The sequence below is a fragment of the Schistocerca serialis genome, chromosome 2 (genome assembly GCF_023864345.2).
Source record: "Schistocerca serialis cubense isolate TAMUIC-IGC-003099 chromosome 2, iqSchSeri2.2, whole genome shotgun sequence".
In the NCBI taxonomy this organism is placed as follows: Eukaryota; Metazoa; Arthropoda; class Insecta; order Orthoptera; family Acrididae; genus Schistocerca; species Schistocerca serialis.
The window spans coordinates 669,223,628-669,247,132 of NC_064639.1; the positions used below are offsets into that span (position 1 = coordinate 669,223,628).

At 39.3% G+C, this 23,505-nt stretch overlaps 1 protein-coding gene across 2 annotated transcripts in view; it reads left to right on the top strand.

Annotated features, from left to right (window-relative positions):
• The window catches only part of LOC126455662 (uncharacterized), a 210,543-nt gene extending 188,494 nt beyond the window's left edge, over nt 1-22,049 (top strand). For both annotated transcript variants that reach the window (XM_050091429.1, XM_050091430.1), the window contains exon 4: nt 20,888-22,049. In XM_050091429.1, the coding sequence (XP_049947386.1) occupies nt 20,888-22,049 (1,162 nt within the window). The remainder of the gene's footprint in view (nt 1-20,887) is intronic.
• The last annotated feature ends 1,456 nt before the right edge of the window (nt 22,050-23,505 follow it).

A 23,505-nucleotide genomic window follows, 5' to 3' on the forward strand; every position in this document is an offset into this window, starting at 1 on the left:
TGCTTATTCTTCCTGAGTAGGCCTCATGGTTCGTACTTGGGCTATATGAGTCCCCCTATCGTACAATTCATCAGAATATTTGTTGGACTGACATTCCTTAATGACTCTCACAATTAACTCCTCTTTGGCTTATGTTGTCTTTCATTACTCGTGCCTCTTTCTTATGAATACTTGGAAATCGTCACAGTTTTTATATTTATTTTTATGTACACACATTCTTTCCCCCTACCACACTTGGTGGTTCACACATTGCGACAGGTTTCTAATCTTTCATTCTAATGTTTGTGTTTAAGTGTATTTTTTTTATGTATGCAGATGTGCGTTCATGTTGTCTGATTCTTTGGCTTTCTTATCTGAAGATAAGATGTAGGTTATTGGAAACCACGGAAACAAGGAAGGACTAATGCGATAGAAGTCGATGAATATGGAAAGAAGGAAATATAGATAGGTCCTCAAATGAGAAGTAAGAAAGGAAATAAATAGAAATGGTTGCTAAGATTGAAGAAGAGAAAGAAGATAGCCCCAAAGACAGGAAACCCTTTCCACCCCACTTCCCCAGGATCCCTACCTCGCAGGTACATGAGTGAGACACTGGAGGTGGTTTGATTTTAAATCGTCTCCTACAGAACGGACATTCCCACCTTCACCCTTGAGGTCCCTGAAGGAAATCTTAGCAAACCTATGGAAATGGCAAATGGTGATGAATCAGTCACACTTGTTTGTGAGGGTTGTCTGCAAGGTGTGATGTGTGTCTTGTGTTAGCCATGATTTATCGGTTGGTGTAAATCCTGCTTTACAATACCCACCCCTTTCAAAATTTATACAAACCCTCCCATTTACATCACATCTCATAAAAGGTATAAAATATCCTATACAAAATAGAAAATTATACACTACAGTATCATAGTCGTTCAGTTCGTCACATTATATTTTTCACAAACATAATATTCTTATTCTGTTTATTTTGTCTAAATCAGTATTTGTTTTATTGTCATATCCAGTTTCCAATTAAAGTTTACAAGATAGTTTAAGATTTTCGAAATAGATGACAGAATAGTTTAAGATTTGTAAGGAATTCAGTGCAGGAAATCTATTTTGGAAGAAACACCAAAAACAACTCAGGATCCGACGGTCGTCACTCCGCCTGTTTACTCAGAATGTTAATGTCCCTGGGGGATATGTAGCTTTACATCTTTTACATTGTACTTTACCTTTTCTGATCCAGTTGTAGGATTCACTAAAAATAATGTCTTGGAATGGATTATCGTTTGTATTCGGTATGGTCCTTCATATTTTTGGAAAAACTTCTGTGTCTCTTTCTTCATGGGAGACTTTGAAGGCATTGTTTTACAAGAACTAGGTCGTCGACCTTGTACTGAGGTTGTACAGCTTTCTCATTATGCTTACTCACCCCTTGTAGGGCCTTTTCAACTAAATTCTTAGAAGCTATTTCCTGGTCATTTTGTAATTGACACTTGGTTGTTCAGGCCAACTAAAACATTTAATGAGGTGTTTTCCTACAAAGGGTTTGCCTATTACTTCTAATGGTGTCAACCCAGTTGATAAATGTGGTAATTCATTTAGAATAAGTTCAAAGTCTTTAATTTTCATTGCCCGTAAAGTATGTTTTTCATGGCAGTGGGTACGGCATAATTTTCCGATTTCCTTCATTACTCGTTCACATGGATTCGAGGACGTGTTATAATTGGATATTAACATGTGACGAATACCTTCCCAAGTTAGAAACTCTTTAAATTCGTTACTCATGAACTGTGGTCCATTATCTGTGAGAAACCGCTTTGGTTTACCTACTTCTAGAAGGTATTGTTGTAAACAGTGTACAACTGTCTGCGTATTTGCTTTTTTGATAGGATATAGCTTAACATACTTTGACCAGTACTCTATGATGACCAAAATGTGTGACACTCCTCCCTTTCCTTTTGGAACTGGTCCAAAAAATCCTGCTGCTGTGAGGTTATTTAATGACTTATTGATAATCAGATACATTTTGTATTTCACATGGGAATTATTCTTTCACCTTCTGACAGATTTCACAGGTTCTAATTAAAGATGCTACTTTATGCCACAGCTTCTTAAAATAATAAAACTTATTCATTTGGGTTATATACTTCTTGATTCCGAAGTGTCCATATCCTGTATGAACATACCACACAAGTGCATCTTCCATTACCTTCGGAATGCATAAACACCAAAGTTCCGACGTCACGCTGCCCCTCCAAAACAAATTATTACCTATAATTGTCCATTTTCCTACTTGATTAGGAGGTAAGGAATTCCTGATACACATAGCAAACATTTTTGTAAAGTAGGAATCATGATGGGTATTCTCTGTTATTCTTTGAGCCATCTCTTGTACTCAGATCTTTGGATATTCTACTGACATAAAATTAATTGCAAAAATAATGCTGGGTTCTTCCGTGCATTTTAATTCTTCCATTCCTATTGGTAGCCTAGACAAAGCATCCGGTACAGTATATCTCGGAACCTTTTACATATTGTATTTGAATATCATATTCCTGTAGGAGCAGCATCCACCATATTAACCTACTGTGCAATAGTCAATTACTCATTAAAAAGTATAGAGCTTGATGTTCGATATAAACATGGATTTCTGATCCCCATATTAGTGTTTGAAATTTCTGGATACTCCATACAATTGCTAACAGTTCTTTTTCAGTAGCCTTGTAGTTTAATTCATGTTTTTTTTTTATTTATTTATTTTTTGTTAAGACTACGGCTAGCAAAAGCTATGGTTCAGTACTCTACATTGTTTAGATCCCACTCTCCTTGGAACAGTTCTGCAGCAATACCGTACTCAGATCCATGTGTTGACAATTTAAATGGTTTGCCCATAACCGGATGATGTAATATGGGTGATTCAACAAGTGCTCTTTTGACATTTTCAAACACTTCATTCACCTCTTGATCCCAAATCCACTGTACTCCCTTCCTTAATAAAATAAAATAGAGAAAAATATTATGATGATTATTCCCATAATGTTCACAAGCACAAACTTAGTGTGTAATTGCTTTGGTGCATAAGAAACATTACTCACATTTTTCAGTAAAAGCAAAGGAACATTTTTTCTAAATACATTGTCAAAATTTATTTTACGTTCCAGCTTCCTTTTTAGCTTTTTCTGGTTTGACATGTGGTGATCCCAAACCTTCCTCTTTAAATGAATTCTTTTTAGCTTTATGTTGAATGAATGTCATTTGTCTTAAATAAGATAATGAGCAAAAGAAATGCATTAGTTTTTCTAATTCTGGTATGCTACTTTAAAATTAAGAACCAAAAATAACTTTTGCATGATGTGTCACTGCCAGTTAACATAGCTCGATGAAACTTGCACCATACATAGAAAGAACTGCTACAGATTCTAAAGACGATTACTGAAAGTAGTACACAATGGGAAGAACAGTAATGACACTCTTATTCAAAGACAATAATTACATTGAAGTCACCGCAATTTATGAAGCTTCCCTGAACATTGCAACAGGCAGGATGTGGTGATTACAATGCTGACAGTAAGATTGGTAAGGAGTTCATGTGGTAGAGCATTCCATTCCTCCACCAGTATGGTTGACAACTGCTGGGTTGTGGTTGGTGCATGTAGACATGCTGCAGTACATCATCCCAATGCATCCCACAGATGCTCAGTGGGATTTAAATCATGGGAACAAGCAGGCCTGTCCATTTGCTGAATACCCTCTCATTACAAGAGCTTCTCCACCTTCGCTTTTCAATGCATTCGCATGTTGTCATCAATGAAAATGGAGTCGAGGCCAAATGCACCCTTGAAATACACACAAAAGGAAGGAGTACAGTGTCACAATAACGTTGACCCGTTACTCCTGCACCTGGCCCACCAAAACTATCACATTCAACAATGTTTCTGGGTGCATTACATGTTCCCACCTCTCGCCATATGGCATACTTTGCAGTCCTGTTGCGTTTCCACACGCCGTTTGATGTGGGGTCCCTTCTTGCTAGTTGCACAATGCACCATCTGTTGCTGTAATTGACCATGCTCAACCAACTCCTCTGTTTTGGATAGCAGTGTCTGTGGTTCAGAATGCTCCTCATGCACATGAAACAGTGCTGTGAGCACTACCACACTCTTGGGTTACACTCATCACACCTCATCCTCCTTCCATTTTCCCAATGATTCTTCCCCATCTGAAGTCATCCAAATGTTGTCTCTGGGCCATGTTGTAATGGAGATCACTGCCATAGTGCATGGTAACTGCTTACTTATTGACACACTGTGTCTTTTCCTGTTTTTTCAATTGCCTCCTGCTGCAAGGTCAGCCCCATTTGGCACTGTAGTCACACTGACTTCACATCACATGCCATCCAGCTTTCTGTGCATGACTGGGGGACCTCTGGCAACATGCTTCTGCACTTACATTCATTTCCACCATGTTGTTAATATGTTGTGTTACTTTATCCACCTTGTCCATAAGTTTTACACGGCAGTGTATAAGAGATGTGAAAGTAGGCTGAGGTTCTCTCGTTTACGGTGTTTGTAAGCAAAAAAACTTCAAGAAAACATGATAACATTGACTTGGACACTTTGTTTATCTGACATTAAATGATACACATTCCTAATCAAATTAAACGATTCTTAGATGGAAATTATTCTAGGTGGGGACCTGCTCTGACTTATTCCTGGTCTGTCCAGGAGAATGTATGCTCACTTTGCTAACATTTCTGAAAGGTCCTTCTTCATTGCCACGTCTCTGTGACAAATGACACTCGAGTGTGAATGAGTCACAAGCTCTAGGAGTGCAGTGGAAACTCGCATGCTTGCTGGGGCAGATATCAGTTGTCAGCTTTTGCGCCATTGTACTTCCTACTGACATTGATGGCTACAAGTGTGCAACTGAGCGGCGAGGAGCTTACGAGCAAGTCTGAAAGCTGGGACGACTGGATTTACCTGGTTCTGAAGTTAGCTGGTTGATTCTCCAGTGTTAAATGCTGCAGTAAGGCAGTTCAGTGTGCACTTTTTTCACTCATCTTGCTGAAACATCTGGTGTGTTATTCATAACTGTGGTATAGTCATCATGTTATGATACAATTTGAGCATTACCAAAGATCACCAGGTCAAACTAATGTATATCCATAGAAGTTTCAGTGGAATTAGCACTATCTGTTTTATATATCACCTTGGCCTATAATCTGTGTAATTTAAGTCCTTCCACATTTTTTTATTAAAGTCATTCTCCTGTTTTTGCATTTCAGTGTCCCCTCTATAAACGCAACATAGTAACGACAGTGTATGGACAGCATTGTCAGAGAAACTAATTTGGTGGCCTCTCAGTTTCAGTTGTACTCACAATTTATCAGAGTTTGCCCCATTGTTGTTTATTTTATGTTGCTTAAACTGATTTTGGATGCTTCTTTTATGTTGTCTCTGTGTATGCACATATGCCATGCATTTTGTATACTCCAGTGTCTGTTAGTGGAGGATGCAATTTCTCTCAGTCTTCCTGTTCCTAGTAAACTTCTGTTATAATCAATGATCATTTTAACAACAGGCAAAAGCTTTTCCTGTAGCTGGTTACTCTCCAATACATGCTTCATATTTTCCAGGATGTACTGCTATATTTATTTCTTTGACAGAATGGGTATTACTTCTAAAAATATTTTTCAAGTGGGACCATTCTTCCTCCAGTTATTGTGGCTCACATTTTCCTCTCACACAGTTCATAAGTGCCTCAATTATTGTATTCTTCTTTCAGTAATGGTGATTGGAAATTTTGTGAAGGTGTCAGTCTGTGTGAGCAGACGTTCTATACATTTTGTGTGCTTTAGTTCATCTTTTCTCCTTGGTAGTTGTGTTCTCAAAATTCAAATCTGTGCCTTCTCTCTTTTCCATTGTAAACTTATCTAGGAATTAATACGATTCAGAAAATGTAACACTGTGCTCATTTTCTCTTGCGGCCATGTGTCATGCATGAACCAAAACCCACTTGTTGGTCATTTTTTTCTGTACAAAAAGCAACTACTTTAAAATTTAGTATATATAAATTCAGTTGCAACTGCACTGAGTGAGTTCCACATATCCAAAATGTCAGTTTGCTCATAGAATTTGTCAGGCCTTTGAAAGAAGTGTGATGTGAAACACTTTTTAAAGAGACGCAGAAAATTTCAGAATGGTTTATAATATTTTTTAGGCTTAATTTAAGGGTTTTTATAATTTTTCCCCCAAAGTGATGAGAAATTATGCATCATAGTGGTCAAGTGTTGGCAATCCCGTAGGTTGTATATGCAATAGAATTGACAGTAATTCTCAATGAAATGCCTAATTTGTGAATTTTTGACAGTTTCTGTGATTTGATGAGACATTTTTTACTTATGGGAGAAAGGAACTTTTATTAGCTTGTTCATTGCCCTAAGTATTGCAGTTGTGAGATCTCTTTTAACCTCTCTTTTTGTCTTTGTAGTTGTAATATGTCTTGGATTTTAGTGCAGTATTCCTCTTTCTTCTTTACATTTTGCCACATTATATGAAGCAGCAATAAACCATTTGATAACTACTTTCACATAAATGGCACAAGATAGGTTGTCAGTGACACCACATTATCACAGTTGTGTAATATACACAATTATGCAGGGGAAAAGTAAAAAAATCCATCAGTTGTACATAAATGTACATAAATAGAGTACTATGTCCTTAAATCTATAGCATATAGTGCAAAACAACAAGTTCAAAGGAAAGTTTCATCCTTTTGTTAAAATAATCATAGATTGTAGCAGTAGAATACTAAGAAAACATGATAGTGACACAATGTTCAAATCAACAAAACATACAAGTCAACACCTGAATTCCAGTAAGGACAGTGTTCTCCACCACCCACAACAGGAGTATACAAAATCCCACGTATGGTGTACAAAGACTCAAGAAACACAAGGGCAATTATCATTTGGCCAACAGGGACAAAATCAGCAGTAGTAGATCACACCCTGAGACTAGGGAGTAATGAAACTTGTTCATCTAACATTTAATCTTCTGTTGATGTACAACCACTAATATGATAGAATGTATAGAGTTGCCATTGATATTCAAAAACAAAAGAGTGACATTAAAAAGGGAAAGGCATAAATTTTATGGATAATGAGCTATAGAGCTGAACAGGAGGGAAACTTTGAACTCTTTTTGCCAAATGAAGTTCACGGCATACATCAATGTGATTCATTGGACTCTAGCAGTATTTGGATTATGTCATGTCATAATATCCATTGCTTGGTTACGACTAATAGTTCAGCTTTTTAAGCAGGCTAAGTGGGTAAATTGTAGATTTTATTGCGTTGATAAAGCATGTAATATTGGCGAATGAATCAATCGGCTGTCTCCATAGTCCCTCAGGATGTCTTCAACAGCGGGAGATTAAACTTCAGACATTGCTGTGTATTAATAAGAGCAATAAAGAGACAGTGAACAGATATGCATATTCATTTACCTTCAATAATAACTACACCTTACAAAAAGCATACACTTTCTTGAATATGTGACACCCTTGTTGCATTTTACAGTCAGAGCTGTGCAGTTTTCAGCTATGTTGAGTATTTCATTCATTAATACTCATTCTTCTGTTGTGGTATTATTAAGTATGTACATTTGATGGATTTTTTACTTGTTCCATGCGTAATTGTGTATGTTGCACAACTATGATAATGTGGTATCACTGATGACCTATTTTGTGCCTTTTGAGGAAAGTTGGTTAGTGTGTAATTAATAAATGTATTTTATAGTATTTGCAGAAACTATCACAGACAAGTAGTGATCAGGCATTTGAGCACTTGTACATAGCAGGTGTAATGACATGTGGTATGTGAGTGAGGATAGATCAGAGAATAGAAGAGACACTGAGCAGTGAACAGACTGGTATAGGATGATCAACTGATTAGCTTATACAACTTCTGTAAATCTAACCCCCCCCCCCCCCCCCCCCCCCCCCCCGCTCTCTCTCTCTCTCTCTCCCTGTAAAATACAGGGAGCGAAAGGCTACTTACAATTTGTACAGAAACCAGATGGCAGTTACAAGAATCGAGGGGCATGAAAGGAAAGCAGTGGTTGGGAAAGGAATGAGACAGGGTTGTAGCCTCTCCCCGATGTTATTCAATCTGTATATTGAGCAAGCAGTAAAGGAAACAAAAGAAAAATTCGGAGTAGGTATTAAAATTCATGGAGAAGAAGTAAAAACTTTGAGGTTCGCCGATGACATTGTAATTCTGTCAGAGACAGCAAAGGACTTGGAAGAGCAGTTGAATGGAATGGACAGTGTCTTGAAAGGAGGATATAAGATGAACATCAACAAAAGCAAAACAAGGATAATGGAATGTAGTCAAATTAAATCGGGTGATGCTGAGGGAATTAAATTAGGAAATGAGACACTTGAAGTAGTAAAGGAATTTTGCTATTTAGGGAGTAAAATAACTGATGATGGTCGAAGTAGAGAGGATATAAAATGCAGACTGGCAATGGCCAGGAAATCGTTTCTGAAGAAGAGAAATTTGTTAACATCGAGTATGGATTTAAGTGTCAGGAAGTCGTTTCTGAAAATATTTGTATGGAGTGTAGCCATGTATGGAAGTGAAACATGGACGATAACTAGTTTGGACAAGAAGAGAATAGAAGCTTTCGAAATGTGGTGCTACAGAAGAATGCTGAAGATAAGGTGGGTAGATCACGTAACTAAAGAGGAGGTATTGAATAGGATTGGGGAGAAGAGAAGTTTGTGGCACAACTTGACTAGAAGAAGGGATCGGTTGGTAGGACATGTTTTGAGGCATCAAGGGATCACAAATTTAGCATTGGAGGGCAGCGTGGAGGGTAAAAATCGTAGAGGGAGACCAAGAGATGACTACACTAAGCAGATTCAGAAGGATGTAGGTTGCAGTAGGTACTGGGAGATGAAGAAGCTTGCGCAGGATAGAGTAGCATGGAGAGCTGCATCAAACCAGTCTCAGGACTGAAGACCACAACAACAACAACAACAACAACAACAACAACGTTGCTTATCCCGGAAACTTCAGCTATATAACTTGTAATATTTTAATATTTTGTGTTTTAACCATGTACTTTGTTTAATATTGCCCATTGTGTAAAAATATTATTTGCAATGTAAATCTTGGTTTTTGCACAACATAAGTTACTATTAGTGCTCATTTATATAATTCTCAACACCATATAGCGGAGATGCTGAGTTGCAGTAACACTCTTAGTTTATGTATTTTGATTATTGTGTGTAATACTACCCATTGCCAAAAGTTTATTTTATAATGTTAAAAAGCATGTTTGTTGCACAACTTGGATGAAGAGTGTTCAGTTTAACAGTTTCCCAGCCTATGTCAAGACCTCACAAAATTTAGCTTTGTAACTATTTAACCTGTAGTACTGTGTAGTTTAATTATATATTGCACTTATTATTGTCCATTGTGCAAAGCATAATTCAACATTAAGAGACTTATAATGTTTGGTTACATAAGAACTAGTGTCTGTTTCAGTCACCAGTCAGTTGTGTCCTATCGATGGTCTAATAAGCCAAAAACTAGTTTGAAATAAACAAAAATCAGTAGAACAAAAGTACTGTACTTGTTATTCAACCTTAAAGTACTGGAAAAACATCACACTTTTAATTTAATGCAGTAACACTAGGACCTTGTCAGCTTCTAATGATTTTATTGTATTTAATAGATTTCCTATCCGGCATATTCTTAATTTACATTAATCAGTTTATAATATAAGTGACAACAAGATCATATTGTTCCTTCGTCAGGCTCAGCAGCTTCTCCACATTGATGACAGTTTTGGCCAATTTAACTCAACTGTGTAAAAGTGCTTGATTCATATAGGTACATAGTTGCTAGAGTTGGTGATGGCTTGTTGGTGTTTTATTGAGGTTTATTGTGCAGAAATCTTGTAAGAAGTGCCTGTGGTTGATGTCATACAATCCAAAAATCAGTTGCTTAAGAACATAATAACGTGCTAACTAGAAGCAAGTGTAACCAGACCCACGTTTTGTGAAATTTCAACATTGTTTTGCCACTCCTTGCTCAGATTCTGTGTATTTTCTTGGTGATGCACATGCTCCCTATAAGGTAGTTCAAGAGCTATATTCACAGGCAGTTCCATTCCTGTGTAAGAGCAATCCAGAGGTTGGGAAGAGCCTTGATGGCAGCTAATAGCAATTTCCAATGCACTGTAGACATGTTCTATACGATTCACACCTGCAGATGCAGTGGCCAGTCCATGCAGTGGAATCTTCAGCTACAAGGAAGTGTCTCCCAGTGTAACACTTCTCTGGATAGGCACTATTGTCCTTGAAGAAGAAGACTGCAACAGCTGCCAAAAAGTCGCATATGTCATTGCAGTATCTCACCTCTGTGCTTTGTGCCATGAACAATATTCATGCAACCACTAAAAAAAGTGTGAAACTCTGTTATGTCAATCTGTTGTAAAACCTCCTCACAAAATGACACCCATCATTACCAAACTGCTCTCTTCCCATGGTGTTACTATGATTATGCAGGCTACAACTTGTGCTTGGGACAAATACAAAATGGAACAGAATTCATTGTGAAGAGAATATTTCCTCTTTCCTTATGCACTACTTTCTGTTGTTTATGAATTGTATGTGTATACAAAATTGTGATTAACTGCCCCATGTATAGATGACAGTTATGTTTTGGGGGAGAATCATGACTGACATTTATAGTGATTGATAACTTCTTTATTTGCTTCTGTCCTTAATTGGACTTAACTTTTTGACACCAGTGTAAAACTTGACCAACAGAATGAGAACCTAAACTGCTAAAGAAGCTCCATTTAAACATTATGTACCTCGATAATCTGCAAACCATTGTGAAGTGCATGGAAGAAGGTAATTCCCACTAAATGATATAATAGGGTTTCTTCACATTTGTGAAGTGGACAATTTTTCATTTCTGAACATTTAACACATGTTGCCATTCTCTGTACCTGACTGAAATTTTATCATGCCCTGACTGGACATTTGTGCAAATTTTTTTCTGATAGTACTCCATTATAGATAACAATATCATCTGCAAGAATTCTAAGGGTACTATTAAGGGGAGGTTTACTGTCTTTGGCCTGAAAAAATCATGTTTGAGAATTTTTTCTCTGGATGTGTTATAGATATCAATGTCAAATTCGGTCAAAATGTTTATTGATATTTCCTCCACAAACTGGAATTTTTTGGACTGGAAATGTCAAAGAAGGCGGAAGTGCCATCAGAACGAAACAAAATTTCGATGTAGACCTCCATGTGCAGTATGTCACAGGTCAGCCGGCTCATCTAAAATCAAAACTGAGTTGACGTTAGTGAAGTATATAAGATTCTTTAGGAGTTGTACGTCGCTTAAGTTATTTGGACCATAGGAAACAAACTGGTGGCCATTTGAAAAAAAGGGTTTTTATCTATTTATTTATTTATTTTTTCCATTGATTTATCGACTTCGTCGGCCAAGTAAAAATATTTATAATTGATGGGTCGGAGTAAAGGTGGTACAACTCCTAGACAATTTAGTTAGCTTCATCGGAAACAAAGAATCATGCCAATCGGTTCAGTAGATTTGAAGTTACCATACCACACAATAAAAAAAAGTCATTTTGAGAAAAATGCGTTGCAGTTTTGACTACGTATAAATGCAATATTATGCAACGTACTTACAATCTGCTATTCCGGGTCTATAAACTAGTTCTTCCTCTTCCTCATAGAGGGTGTTCTGCTCGATCTGGGCCATCCTGCGCTGCTCCAAAGCCGCTCGTACGGCTGGTGACAAGCGGTTTTCGGGCGCTTGAATCTGGTGGTCATCCGAACGCTTGGCGAACTGCGTCGAATAGAGTCCCAGGGTGACGTCCATTATTGTCATGGTCTTCAGAATTGCTGAATACCCTCCGTTGAAGCTGCTCACTGCCAGGAAAATCTCAATCTCCACAGTCTTCGCATGAGAATGCACTCATGCAATCACTTGTGGGTAACTTCCAAACACACGCATTCAAACTTTCATTTGAATTTTGTGTGTTTCCTCCCAAGCACTGGTACAATAAATTGTCCTCCTAAAGAAAAAAACCGGTGCGTGAAAAAGGCCGATGTCAGGTAGGTGCTTTTTTTTTCCATCCATGAATAACAAACATTTCCATTCCGTATTGAAAAAAACCGTTTCAGGGGTGGATTCTAAACACTTTTATGGATCCAAAAATGCAATTTTAAAAAAAATTGATTTTTTGAACCGAAAAACCTCCCCTTAATATCGCGACACAAGATCCTACCTGAGCCGTCTTATAGAATTTTGTAAAGATACTTTCTGCTGTAACTTCTTTCTTCGTTTTGCTTCAGTTTTGTTGCATATGTAACAACCTTATCATATATACTGTCTATTCTCTTTTCACTTAAGTGACATTATCAATAACATTTTATGAGGTACGTCCTATAATCTTCAAGAAATTGAATGTTCTGTTCAAACCACTAGCAGTAGTTAGTTTTTGCATTAGATATCTGATTCTAAATATTCCCCCTATCAGCTGGTCACAGACATTTTTCTGATTGTATGCGTGTTTTACTTCTTGTTGATAAATGTAAACAAGGATAGGGAGCCACTTACCTTTAATGAGAACTTAGACATACATAATAGTGTGACTGTAGATGGGGTCCATTTTTTGAGTATGTGTGAAGTTGAACTGAAAAGAAACACAGAGTAGCTGCTCAAAAGGTATTGAAAATTCTCTACTATTGTGTGAGTTTATGCAACATGCATCAGTCAGCTATATAGATAAGCGGTTGCCTGTCCTCATTTTTGTTTGTTTTTCAATCCTTCTATTTGCAGTATTATAGTACTAATTATTTCTGATCTTTTTGCACCTTGTACAACTATAATTTTTGAAATGGCTGACTTGAACCAGCAAAGAATCTTTATTGCATATTACGAGGTCTATTCAAACAATTCCAGAACTTTGTCCACAAAATTTTTGTACATTTATGTTTTACTCATTTTGCATGGTCTCCATTAAAATACTCTCCTCCACAATTGATATACGTCTTCCAACACTTGTTTCCATTTCCGGAAGCAGTCTTGTTGTATGAAATGCAGTCTGCAAATTTCCTTTCATCTTGTCTGTCATCGCAAATGTTGATCCTTGCAATGGGGTTTTCTACTTTGGAAATAAAAAAAAAAGATGAGGCAGCACATTGATATCGTTTTCTGTGCAATAGTCACGCACCAACAGGGGTGAATAAGAAGGTGTGTTATCATGGTCCAAGATACATGAATTGTCTTGCACATTTCTGGCCATTTCCTTCTCACATTTTCTCACAAGTGTTGCTACGTGTTCCAGTAGTACCATTGATTGACAGTATTAACAGTTTGACACTGTGGCAAGAATTCATGATGAGCTAATCCTTGAAAATCAAAGAAAACTATAAGCATGGCTTTGACATTTGACCTGATCTCATGAGCTTTCCTTGGTCTTGGAGAACATTTCCTGACCAATTGTGAAGACTGAATCGCGGTCTCAACATCATAGCCATAGACCCATGTCTCATCACCAGTTATGATTCTCTTAAGGAATATCTAGCACTCATTTGCTTGATGCAATAGCTCTTTACAGACTGCAAGGTGAAGTCTTTCTGGCATTGACATGAGTTGTGCGAAGAACGTGGTGGCAACACAGTACATTCCAAGATACTGCATCGGGATTTCATGATGTGGTACAACTGAAATGGTACTTTCTTCTGCAATCTCTTGGACAGTCAGTCTTTGATTGGCATACACAATTTCATTGACGTTCTTGACATAAGTGTCATCAATAGATGTCAAAGGGTATCCTGAACAAGGGTCATCGTTAACTTCCATGCAGCCATTTTTAAACCATGTGAACCATTCGTAACACCGAGGATGGCTTAAGCAATCATCAGTGTAGGCTTCCTGCATCATTTGGCGTGTCTCTGTAAAGGTTTTCTTGAGTTTCATGTAAAATTTAATGCAAACACATTGCTCCTCTAACTCTGCCATCTTATCTTGAAATTTGTAAATGTATGACACAACATTATACGCAATACAGCACAGAACAATAAATAACAGACATACAACAATGAAACTTCTGGAAGTTACACATTAAACAAATGGTATGTGTGTAGGGATGCCAACCACATTTTGCTCCAATACACCATTGGCATGAAATTATGAATGACCCGGAAATTTTTGAACAGACCTCATATTTCAGACCAAAGAAAATTGTATCTCAAGGTCACAAAATACCTGAGGACACCTAAATATTTCATTCTGACAACATTCCTTCACTTAGCTTGTTTGTTGTGAAGGATTTCACAACAAAGAGAAATGTAACTATTATCTCCCTCCCTGGAGGTCCTTCTTCATATTGCCTAGTCAATACACTTTTCTCTCTCTCACCTTGATCCGAAGCCTAGTTCAAGTTTACATTCTGTTAGATACATTCAAGCAGAATCAACAGTTAATGAACACATTACTGACAGTTGACTTGCAGCACTTCTTCAAATGAAAAAATCATTGTAGCTATTGTATTCAAGCACGAGGGGTTACTTTGAAGATGATAGAGGGAAAAGTTCTGTAGTGTATGGTCCACAAACCTGTTTTACCCACAGTGTGACCTATGTTTCACCTTATTATAGCCTATTTTCTAGCACAATAACATAGCTAAATTGTTGATACAAGAGGCTGGTACACTTAGAAGCAAAGAATTGGTTTCCAGAATGGAGATGAATTCTTGGTACATTCATGTTACTCATGTTGATATGATAGCACTACAAAATATTTAATTAATGAACCTACAATAATCTTAAGATGTAATTCAAACTGGGCAGTTCTGGAATAATTATAGTGAAGTCCATTGGTGGACTGCCACTCAGATGAGCAGAAGGCCATGGTGGCAATGCCCCAACAGGGCGCAAGCATGACTGATTTGCATGACGGGTCAGCTGCTCTCTGTTGACATCTACCATAAACAACTGCTGAGAGTTGTGGCCTACCATGACGCCTGGCAGCTACCCCTGCCACAGGCCAAAGGAGTGGCCCCAAACAGTTGCCATGAGAAGAAAACATGGTAGACTACACTGGTCAAGGGAACAAGGCTCAACATACAACAAATTCAAGACTCCCCACCCCTGAAAATGTTCCACCAGACTGCACTCATTGACCAGTGTTGCCTTGTACGTAGCCAGAAAACTGGACAATGCACCTTTGTGGGAAGAGGCAGAACAGACTTCTTCATGTGTATCTCAAATGTAGTCCCTTACTGCTCCACATGTGATTTAGAGGCCAGGTGAAACATGACAGCATCAGATTCTGGATAATGTTGCAAACACACAATTCTTCCAACACCTGACACAAATTTATTACTGTTATTGAATGAAAGAGTCCTGAGGGGTCCCTTGATGCCAAAAATAACCAACAACATGCAAATAGTGGGAGTCAGTGATGTGGAGAACAGCTTATCTACATACAGGAATTTGGACAATGCATCAACCACCAACAATCACATACCGCCCAAAAATAGATCCGCAAAATTGACATGCACCCTGCCCTAAGGGTGCTCTGGAACCAGCCGAGAAGAAAACTGGCACACCAGTACAGCCTAGTTCTGTGCACAAGTCTCGAAAGGCCACACCAGATGTTCCACATCATGATGGATTATCAGCCAGTGGGTGTGATAGTGTGCCAGTGCATTCATACAAGTAATACCCCTGCGCAACTAGAGTATGTAAGGACACAGAGCTGCGAGACCTCTGGACAATGTTGATTGAATCATACAAGAGGGGAAAACGTATGGCATGCCATATCTGCCCCCAAAGAGATGCGCTCCAGCCAATCCACATCGACAGCTGAAATGATTTTTCAGAAAAGCAGGTCAGCAGCCATAGTGATAATGACCTCACATACTGTCAACGGAAAATCCAACGGTTTGCTGCAAGGTATCACCCACCGTGAACATGAGAGCCCCCTAATGATCGAACTGCAAATCAGGACCTACTGATAGCCACACAAATGCATCAACACTGGCATGTTTGGTGATGGAGCACTAGTTACTGAGAAAGAGGGTCCACATTTGCTGTTATCTGGGAGCTTGGATTAAGGACCAGATAAGGAAACTAATGGCTTGTAGTTGGTGACAAGAAGGAACCCTACCCTGTACAAGAAAACATGACATTTTTTTAACTCCAAATATAATAGCAAAGTGACTCCTTTTCCCCATGTGAATAATTATGCTGCACAGCGGACATCTTTGATGCCTAAACATTGGGTTGTTTGATGCAATTCAAGTTTCAATGGGACAGAACCGCACCATGGCGTACTGGGAGGTTTCACAGGCTGAATTAAAGGTTTACATGGTATAAAAGAAGACAGGCAGGGAGCAGAGCACTAACATTGTTTAAGAGGTTGAAGCTCATTGACATTCCACGGACCAGACAAACCTGAAGTCCTTTTTATAAAGAGGATGACAAATGTGTGCAGCCCAGGGAATTAAATGAACATAATATGAAATCTAACCCAAAAACACTGGAGCTCCTTCGAGTTCTTGGGTGCCAGCAGGTTGACAGTAGCTTTGAACTGTTCATCCATAGAGGTGATCCCATCTTTGTTAAGCACATAGCCAAAAACGCTCTTTTGGGGAGAAAAAAACTGCACATTTCCAGCTGGTAATGAAGGCCATTCTCCAGGAAACATTTAAGGATGGATTTAAGTTTCCATAAATGCTCCTCCTGTGTAGGGCCAATTACCCAGATGTCATCAAGGTAATTGATGGAACAGGGAATCTCCTGAATCAACTGCTCCAGGTACCATTGACAAATTTCTGGTGCATACAAGATCCTAAAAGGCTAGCAGTTAAATTGGTAGAGCCCAAAGGAGGTGTCGAGGACCATGAAAGTCTGAGAAACTGCGTCCAAGGCCAGCTGCACATAAACATGTCTTAAGTTGATGCATGAAAAATACTAACCTCCCCAAACAACTTCATCAACAACTCCACCAGCCATGGAATTGGATATGAATCTGCAGCACATTGCACATTGACTGCATGTTTAAAATCGCCACAAATGCATCCTGTGCATTTGGGCTTCTGAATCACCACCAGTTGGGTGGCCCATTGATTCAACAAAGTAGCAATGATCTCTTGATCCTGCTAACATTGAAACTTGGCCTTTACTTTGCCACTCATGGAAAAGGGAATGAGACAGAAGGGGCAAAATTTAGGTACTGCCAACAACTTGAGGAAAAGTGCCTCGAAATTTTCTGCCCAACCCAAGGCAGTTTTAAACAGCAAGCCGCATGACCGTATTAAGCACCCCGAATCATGAAAAGGAATGGGTTGAGACAGTAAATGCATTTTGCCAACTATCTGGAAGCCAAAAACAGAAAAATCATCAAGCCCAAAAGTATTTTGCACCAATAGTGAATTGTCCACTAACTATGTAAATTGCCATTCCACATTCTTATAACACATGGAGATGGAAAAGTGCTCCCCCACAAAGGAATGCACTGTTTACTGTAGAATGTAATGTGACATAGTGGCCACTGTTACACCGGGCACCCCAGGAACCTGTATGTACCTAAATAAGTGAGGCTGATCATCCCTTGGCTGCTTGAAATTCGACTGGTCACCCATCCACAACCAGTGTCAGCAAAATACACTAAAACGACACGTGTAAGGCATTGAAGACAGCCTCAGCATCCTGCAAACACACAAGAGTGTCCGACGCCTGACTCATGGCTCACCAGCTGTCACCAACAGCTGCCAAATGGTCTGTCTGATGGCCTACCCCACACCTGGCTTCCACATGTCCGCAGTCTTGTTAAATGTACGGCAAGTGCCAGTCAGGGCACAATCATCGGCAAAGACTGCCAGTGTTGCAATGCCATTGCACTGGACTCATCAACACATGGTGACTCAGCAGGAGGCGAGGCCAGCTGGGATACCCTGCGGAGCACTAGGAGTCTTGGAGCTGTTTATCATGCATACCTAATTGAGGAACCTAACATTTATCAGAAAAGACATCCATTGCCAGTGCCGTCAGCTCATGCAATTCCACAACCTGGGCAACATTGACTAAAGAAGGGCTGGACAAGGTCAGTACCCTAGTCTGAACTTGAGGATCATATATGTACTGGACAACCACATTCCGAATTAGCTAGTCTACGTAAGAGGTAGCACATTTGGGACACTCAAAACAACATTTGCACAAGAAGCCCTGAAGATCAGTGATTCAGGCCACGTATGACTGCCCGCGATGATTCTGGAGCTGGTTAAACTGCAACTGTGCCGCCGCCACACATGTATGGTGCCTTAAATACTGCATAAGCAGAGCTTGTCAAAGGGGAGTTTCTTGGGCTCAGTGAAGAGCTTCAAGTATTGGATACTGCTTGACAAATACAAGGCAGTCTTATCCCCTGGATCAATGAGACCCTTACCCGGGAGTGCAACAAGAACTGGCCCAGGGAATTGTCTCACTTCTCCATAGACTCATCAGAACTTGAAAAGGCTTCAGGGGCGGGGAAGAAAACAGCACAACTGGTGCCTAGCCCACCACTAGTGGGACAAGGGGACAAAGCAAATCCACATTCTGGTTCATCAGTACCTACATCTGCTCTTCCTGCTGTTCCTTGTATAGACACAATTGTTCCAGCCAGTATTACAGAAATGCTAGGTCCATGCTGGTCTAAAATGAACACTATGTAAAGGGGGAGAAAAAAAAGTAAGAATGTCCTTTGTCCCCACAGGAATGACAACACGGTTACACTACACTGTCAGTGTGGGTACTTCACTGGCTGACAGTGGCTCAGTAATAACTGGGGAACAGAACTCGAACTGAGTGTGGTGGTACAGTGGTTAGTACACTGGACTCGCATTCGGGAGGATGACGGTTCAAACCCGTCTCCGGCCATCCTGATGTACGTTTTCCATCATTTCTCTAAATCGTTTCAGGCAAATGCCAGGATGGTTCCTTTGAAAGGTCACAGCCGATTTCCTTCCGTAATCCGAGCTTGTGCTCTGTCTCTAATGACCTCATTGTCTTCGGGACGTTAAACACTAATCTCCTCCTCCTCCTCCTCCTCCTCCTCCACCACAGAACCCCATGAGAAGAAATGAAACTCGTGGTGTGGATCAGTCTATGGAAAGTAGAAGGTCTGAACACTCGGTAACAACTTTCATCATGAAGTGGAAGAAGAGGTGGTGGTTGAACTCACTGTCAGTATAAGCTGTGGCTCACTCTGCATACTGCCGCCTGTAAGTAAAAATGTCTGTCAACAGGTCTGGCCATAATACGCATCATGTGTGTCCTTCATGGCAGGTTTCCGCACTATTCCACTGCACTATCCACACCTGCTTGTCTGCCTCCATCACTGTGTTTGCTTCCGGGATTACTAAATTGAACACTGACAATATTACGAAAAGGACAGTTTGCTACTCACCATATAGAGGAGATATTGAGTTGCAGACAGGCATTGCAGAAAGACTGCTAAACATGCGAGCTTTTGTCCAAAAGGCCTCGTAGACAACACACACAAGCGCAGCTCATATACAAATTACCGCTGTCTCTGGCCACTGAGTCCAGACTGCGGGCAGCTGTGCATCTCACATGTTTAACAGTCTTTTTGTTGTGTCAGTCTGCGACTCTACATCTCCTCTATATGGTGAGTAGCAATTCATCCTTTTTATAATATTGTGATTATTCCATTGTGGATCATTGAGCAATGATGGAAAGCGAAGAAAATTATATATAACATAACATTACATAGCTTTTCCAACAAACGTCTTTCTTTGTAACCTACTGCAGATACTAATTACAATTTTTTTTTTCACTTAAAAATGAAACTTCATGCTTATATTACAGTGACATTTTTGTTGTGATGTACTGTTTGCTAATATCTATCTACATTTAGATCGATACTCCGCAATCCATATTATGGCGAGATGCGGAGGGTAGCCCACACCATTACTAGTCATTTCCTTTCCTGTTCCACTCGCAAATAGAATGAGGGAAAAACTACTGTTTGTATGCCTCTGTAGGAACCATAATTTTTTGTATGTTATCTTCGTCCTTACATGTTGGAGGCAACAGAATCATCCTGCAGTCAGATTCAAATGCTAGTTCTCTAAATTTTTTTCAATAGTGTTACCAAAAAAGAACATCCTTCCCTCGAGGGATACCCATGTGTGTTCCTGAAGCGTTTCCCTAACACTTGTTTGTTGTTTGAACCTACGAGAAACAAATCTAACAGTCCGTCTCTGAATTGCTTCAATGTCTTCCTTTAGTCTGACCTGGTATAGATCCCAAACATTCGAGCTATACTCAAGAATATGTGACTCTAGCAGCCTGTATGTGGTGTCCTTTACAGGTGAACCACACTTTGCCAGAATTCTCCCTGTAAACGAAAGTCAACCATTTGACTTTCCTACAACAATCCTCGTATGCTCGTTCCATTTTGTATTGCTTTGCAATGTTACATGCAGATATTTTAACAATGTGAATGTGTCAAGGGGAACCCTACCAATGCTGTAACCCAACATTATGGGTTTGTTTTTCCTGCTCATCTGCATTAAACTGAGAGTTTTGGCACTATTATTTGTCTTGGACTGATTCCAGACTATAAGACGTAACAAGTTCTTAGTTAAGGTAATTTTAGCATGAAAAATATGAATAGAACTATGTTGCCTACGTGCTTCCCTGATAGCTTGCTGAAATAAACATTCTTTTGCTGTATGAAGATTAGGGAAATACCTGTTGCTCACATTAGAGTATTGTGAATGTGTGGTTTTTAATTTTGATAGGCAGTTCATAACATTTTGCTTTTCTTCCACAGCAACCCTGGAGCACGAATGTTGATTGTCAAGGGAGACAAAACTCTCAAGAAATGCGACCTGATTGACCAAGGTGTTCGAAAGGTGTCTGATAGAATTCTTGTAGACAGGTTCTATAATAAAGGGATCACTGTGTATGAGATTAACAAACAGCAACAAAGTCTTACAGAGAAAGGACGCAGTGTTCCACAGCATGATACTCATATCCAAGGTATGTCAGAACAGTCTGCTGAACAGTTTGAAGGAGAAGATGAAACAGACGATGGAGGTGATTATCCGCTCTCATTTTCAAAGGGAACGAACAGAGTAATTCTTCCTGTACTGCCCAAACAACTGAAGCAAAATATTGAAAAAATCCCAAATTTGGATGAAGTGAAACAGAGTGATACAGGGAACAGTGATGATGATAGTTTGGGTGCTGAAGAAGTTCAGGCATTAGAGGTGATCAGATCTCATTTACAGAAACATGCAAATGATTCCATGTATTTAACTAGTTTGAATCAAAGTAATGACACAAATGCTAATTCGTCAAGAAAAATGCGACATGCCAAAAGTAGAGCTCGAAATATCAGGCGCAAAGAAGTGAGTGTTGCTGGTGATGAAGGACAGTACCAAAGACAGCGGAGGGATGTCCATGCGTTGGATGGAGGTATGGCTCATGGTGGTACTGCTGCTAATTACACAGAACCAGAAGATGATGTGGAGTCATCAGAGTCAAGCTTTGAAAATGAACTGCTGCGTTGTTACGGGAAACACACTGTATTTGAGCATGACCTTGTACCGTCTCAGAATTGTACAAAAGGTGCCAGTAATATGACATATACAACAATCGTAGACTATAAGGTACAAGAAGATGGCTACTACCATTACATATTTTATAGTGATAATGATTTTGTTGATAATACTATTAATGCAGTATTTGAAATGTTTAAACCTAGATTCAAGTACACTAATTACACTCATGCTTGTATAAATCAAACTGAATGCAACTTTGATTTATCCTTTTGGTCAAATGAAGTGGTAATACTGGAAATGCCTCATTACAGTGCCATTGAGACTGAACGAAAATTGCATTTGATTTCCAGCTGTTACCCTCGAATGGCAGTGTATATAGTATTTCCAATTTCTGTCTTGTTCTTGATATTAGGTTGCGCTTTTCTGTGAATGGATATGTGGCCTATCTTGTACACTATAATAATGTCCTTGGACAACAGACTAGAAATTGGTCTGGAGTGCTGTCATTATGCAACTCACTTTCATATAACATAGTATGGATTTAATAAGAGCTTAAGTTGTGATTCTTAGGTTTTGCAATCTGCTTATAAGTTTTTCATTATTTTACTGCATACTTGGATATCTAAGTTAACAGAAATTAGAAGCCCAGGTGAAAGTAGTTGCAGCAGATTTTCACATTACGGACACAGTCTCAAAACAGCAATTAAAGCATAGAAAGGCGAACCAACTATAAATTATGGACATCCAGTTATAAAAGGGAAACAAAAGTAAAGAATAACAATTGAAATCACTATGAGCATCGGCTTTCCCACCTCCTTTCTCTCGCTCTCTCTCTCTCTCTCTCTCTCTCTCTCTCTGTATGCCAAAGTGCTTGTTCCTCAGTCTTTTAGTGTATTGAGCCTTGTAAGTGATGGGTTGGTAAGCTGGCCCACCAGTTCTACAATTTGAGGCCTCTGATCTGGTGTATTGTGTTTAGCAGACCATAAGGGCCTGACTGATTCCTGCTTGTGTAGGTTATTTGAATAGAATGTCAATACAAACTTCTGTTCTCAGTCACCTGTCCTCTAAACCTGCACCAGTGGTGAAGTAATAATATACTGCTCTGATATTTGGAAAGAATTGGGCCTGAGTCCTAAAGTGAGCGTCTTAGCTGTACCAAGCAAGATGACCCTTTCGTCAGCTTACTGGACTCGCATTCAGGAGGACAGTGGTTCTCATCTGTGTCCAACCATCCAGATTTAGGTTTTCCGTATTTTCCCAAAATTGCTCCAGATGCTAAATTCCACCATGGTTCACTTGAAAGGGCATGGCTGATTTCCTTCTCCATCCTTGAAACATTTCGAGCAGGTGCTCTGTCTCTAATGGTGTCAACTGGATGTTAAACGCAAATTTTCCTTCCTTCCTTCCTTCATCCTAGTTCTAGCTGTCACAATTTGCCTCATTCTACCAAAATAAATGTCAGAATTTCTTAAACTAAGCCACAGCTAACTATGTCTCTCATTTCTGTCAAAACTGGACGAGTGTTTGCCGGCCATTGTGGCTGAGCAGTTCTAGGTGCTTCAGTCTGGAACCGCACGACCGCTATGGCTGCAGGTTCAAATCCTGCCTCGGGCATGGATGTGTGTGATGTCCTTAGGTTAGTTAGGTTTAAGTAGTTCTAAATTCTAGGGGACTGATGACCTCAGGTGTTAAGTCCCATAGTGCTCAGAGCCATTTGAATCATTTTTGGACTAATATCATCATTTAAAAAAATATGCAAAAATGAATCGTAAGTCTCATCATGTACAAGAATATGACTAGCTATGAAAAAGTATAAGCTCTTTCATTTGCATGTCACATCGCATTTCCTTCCCACTGCACATCACTCACAACTACTATCATCTAT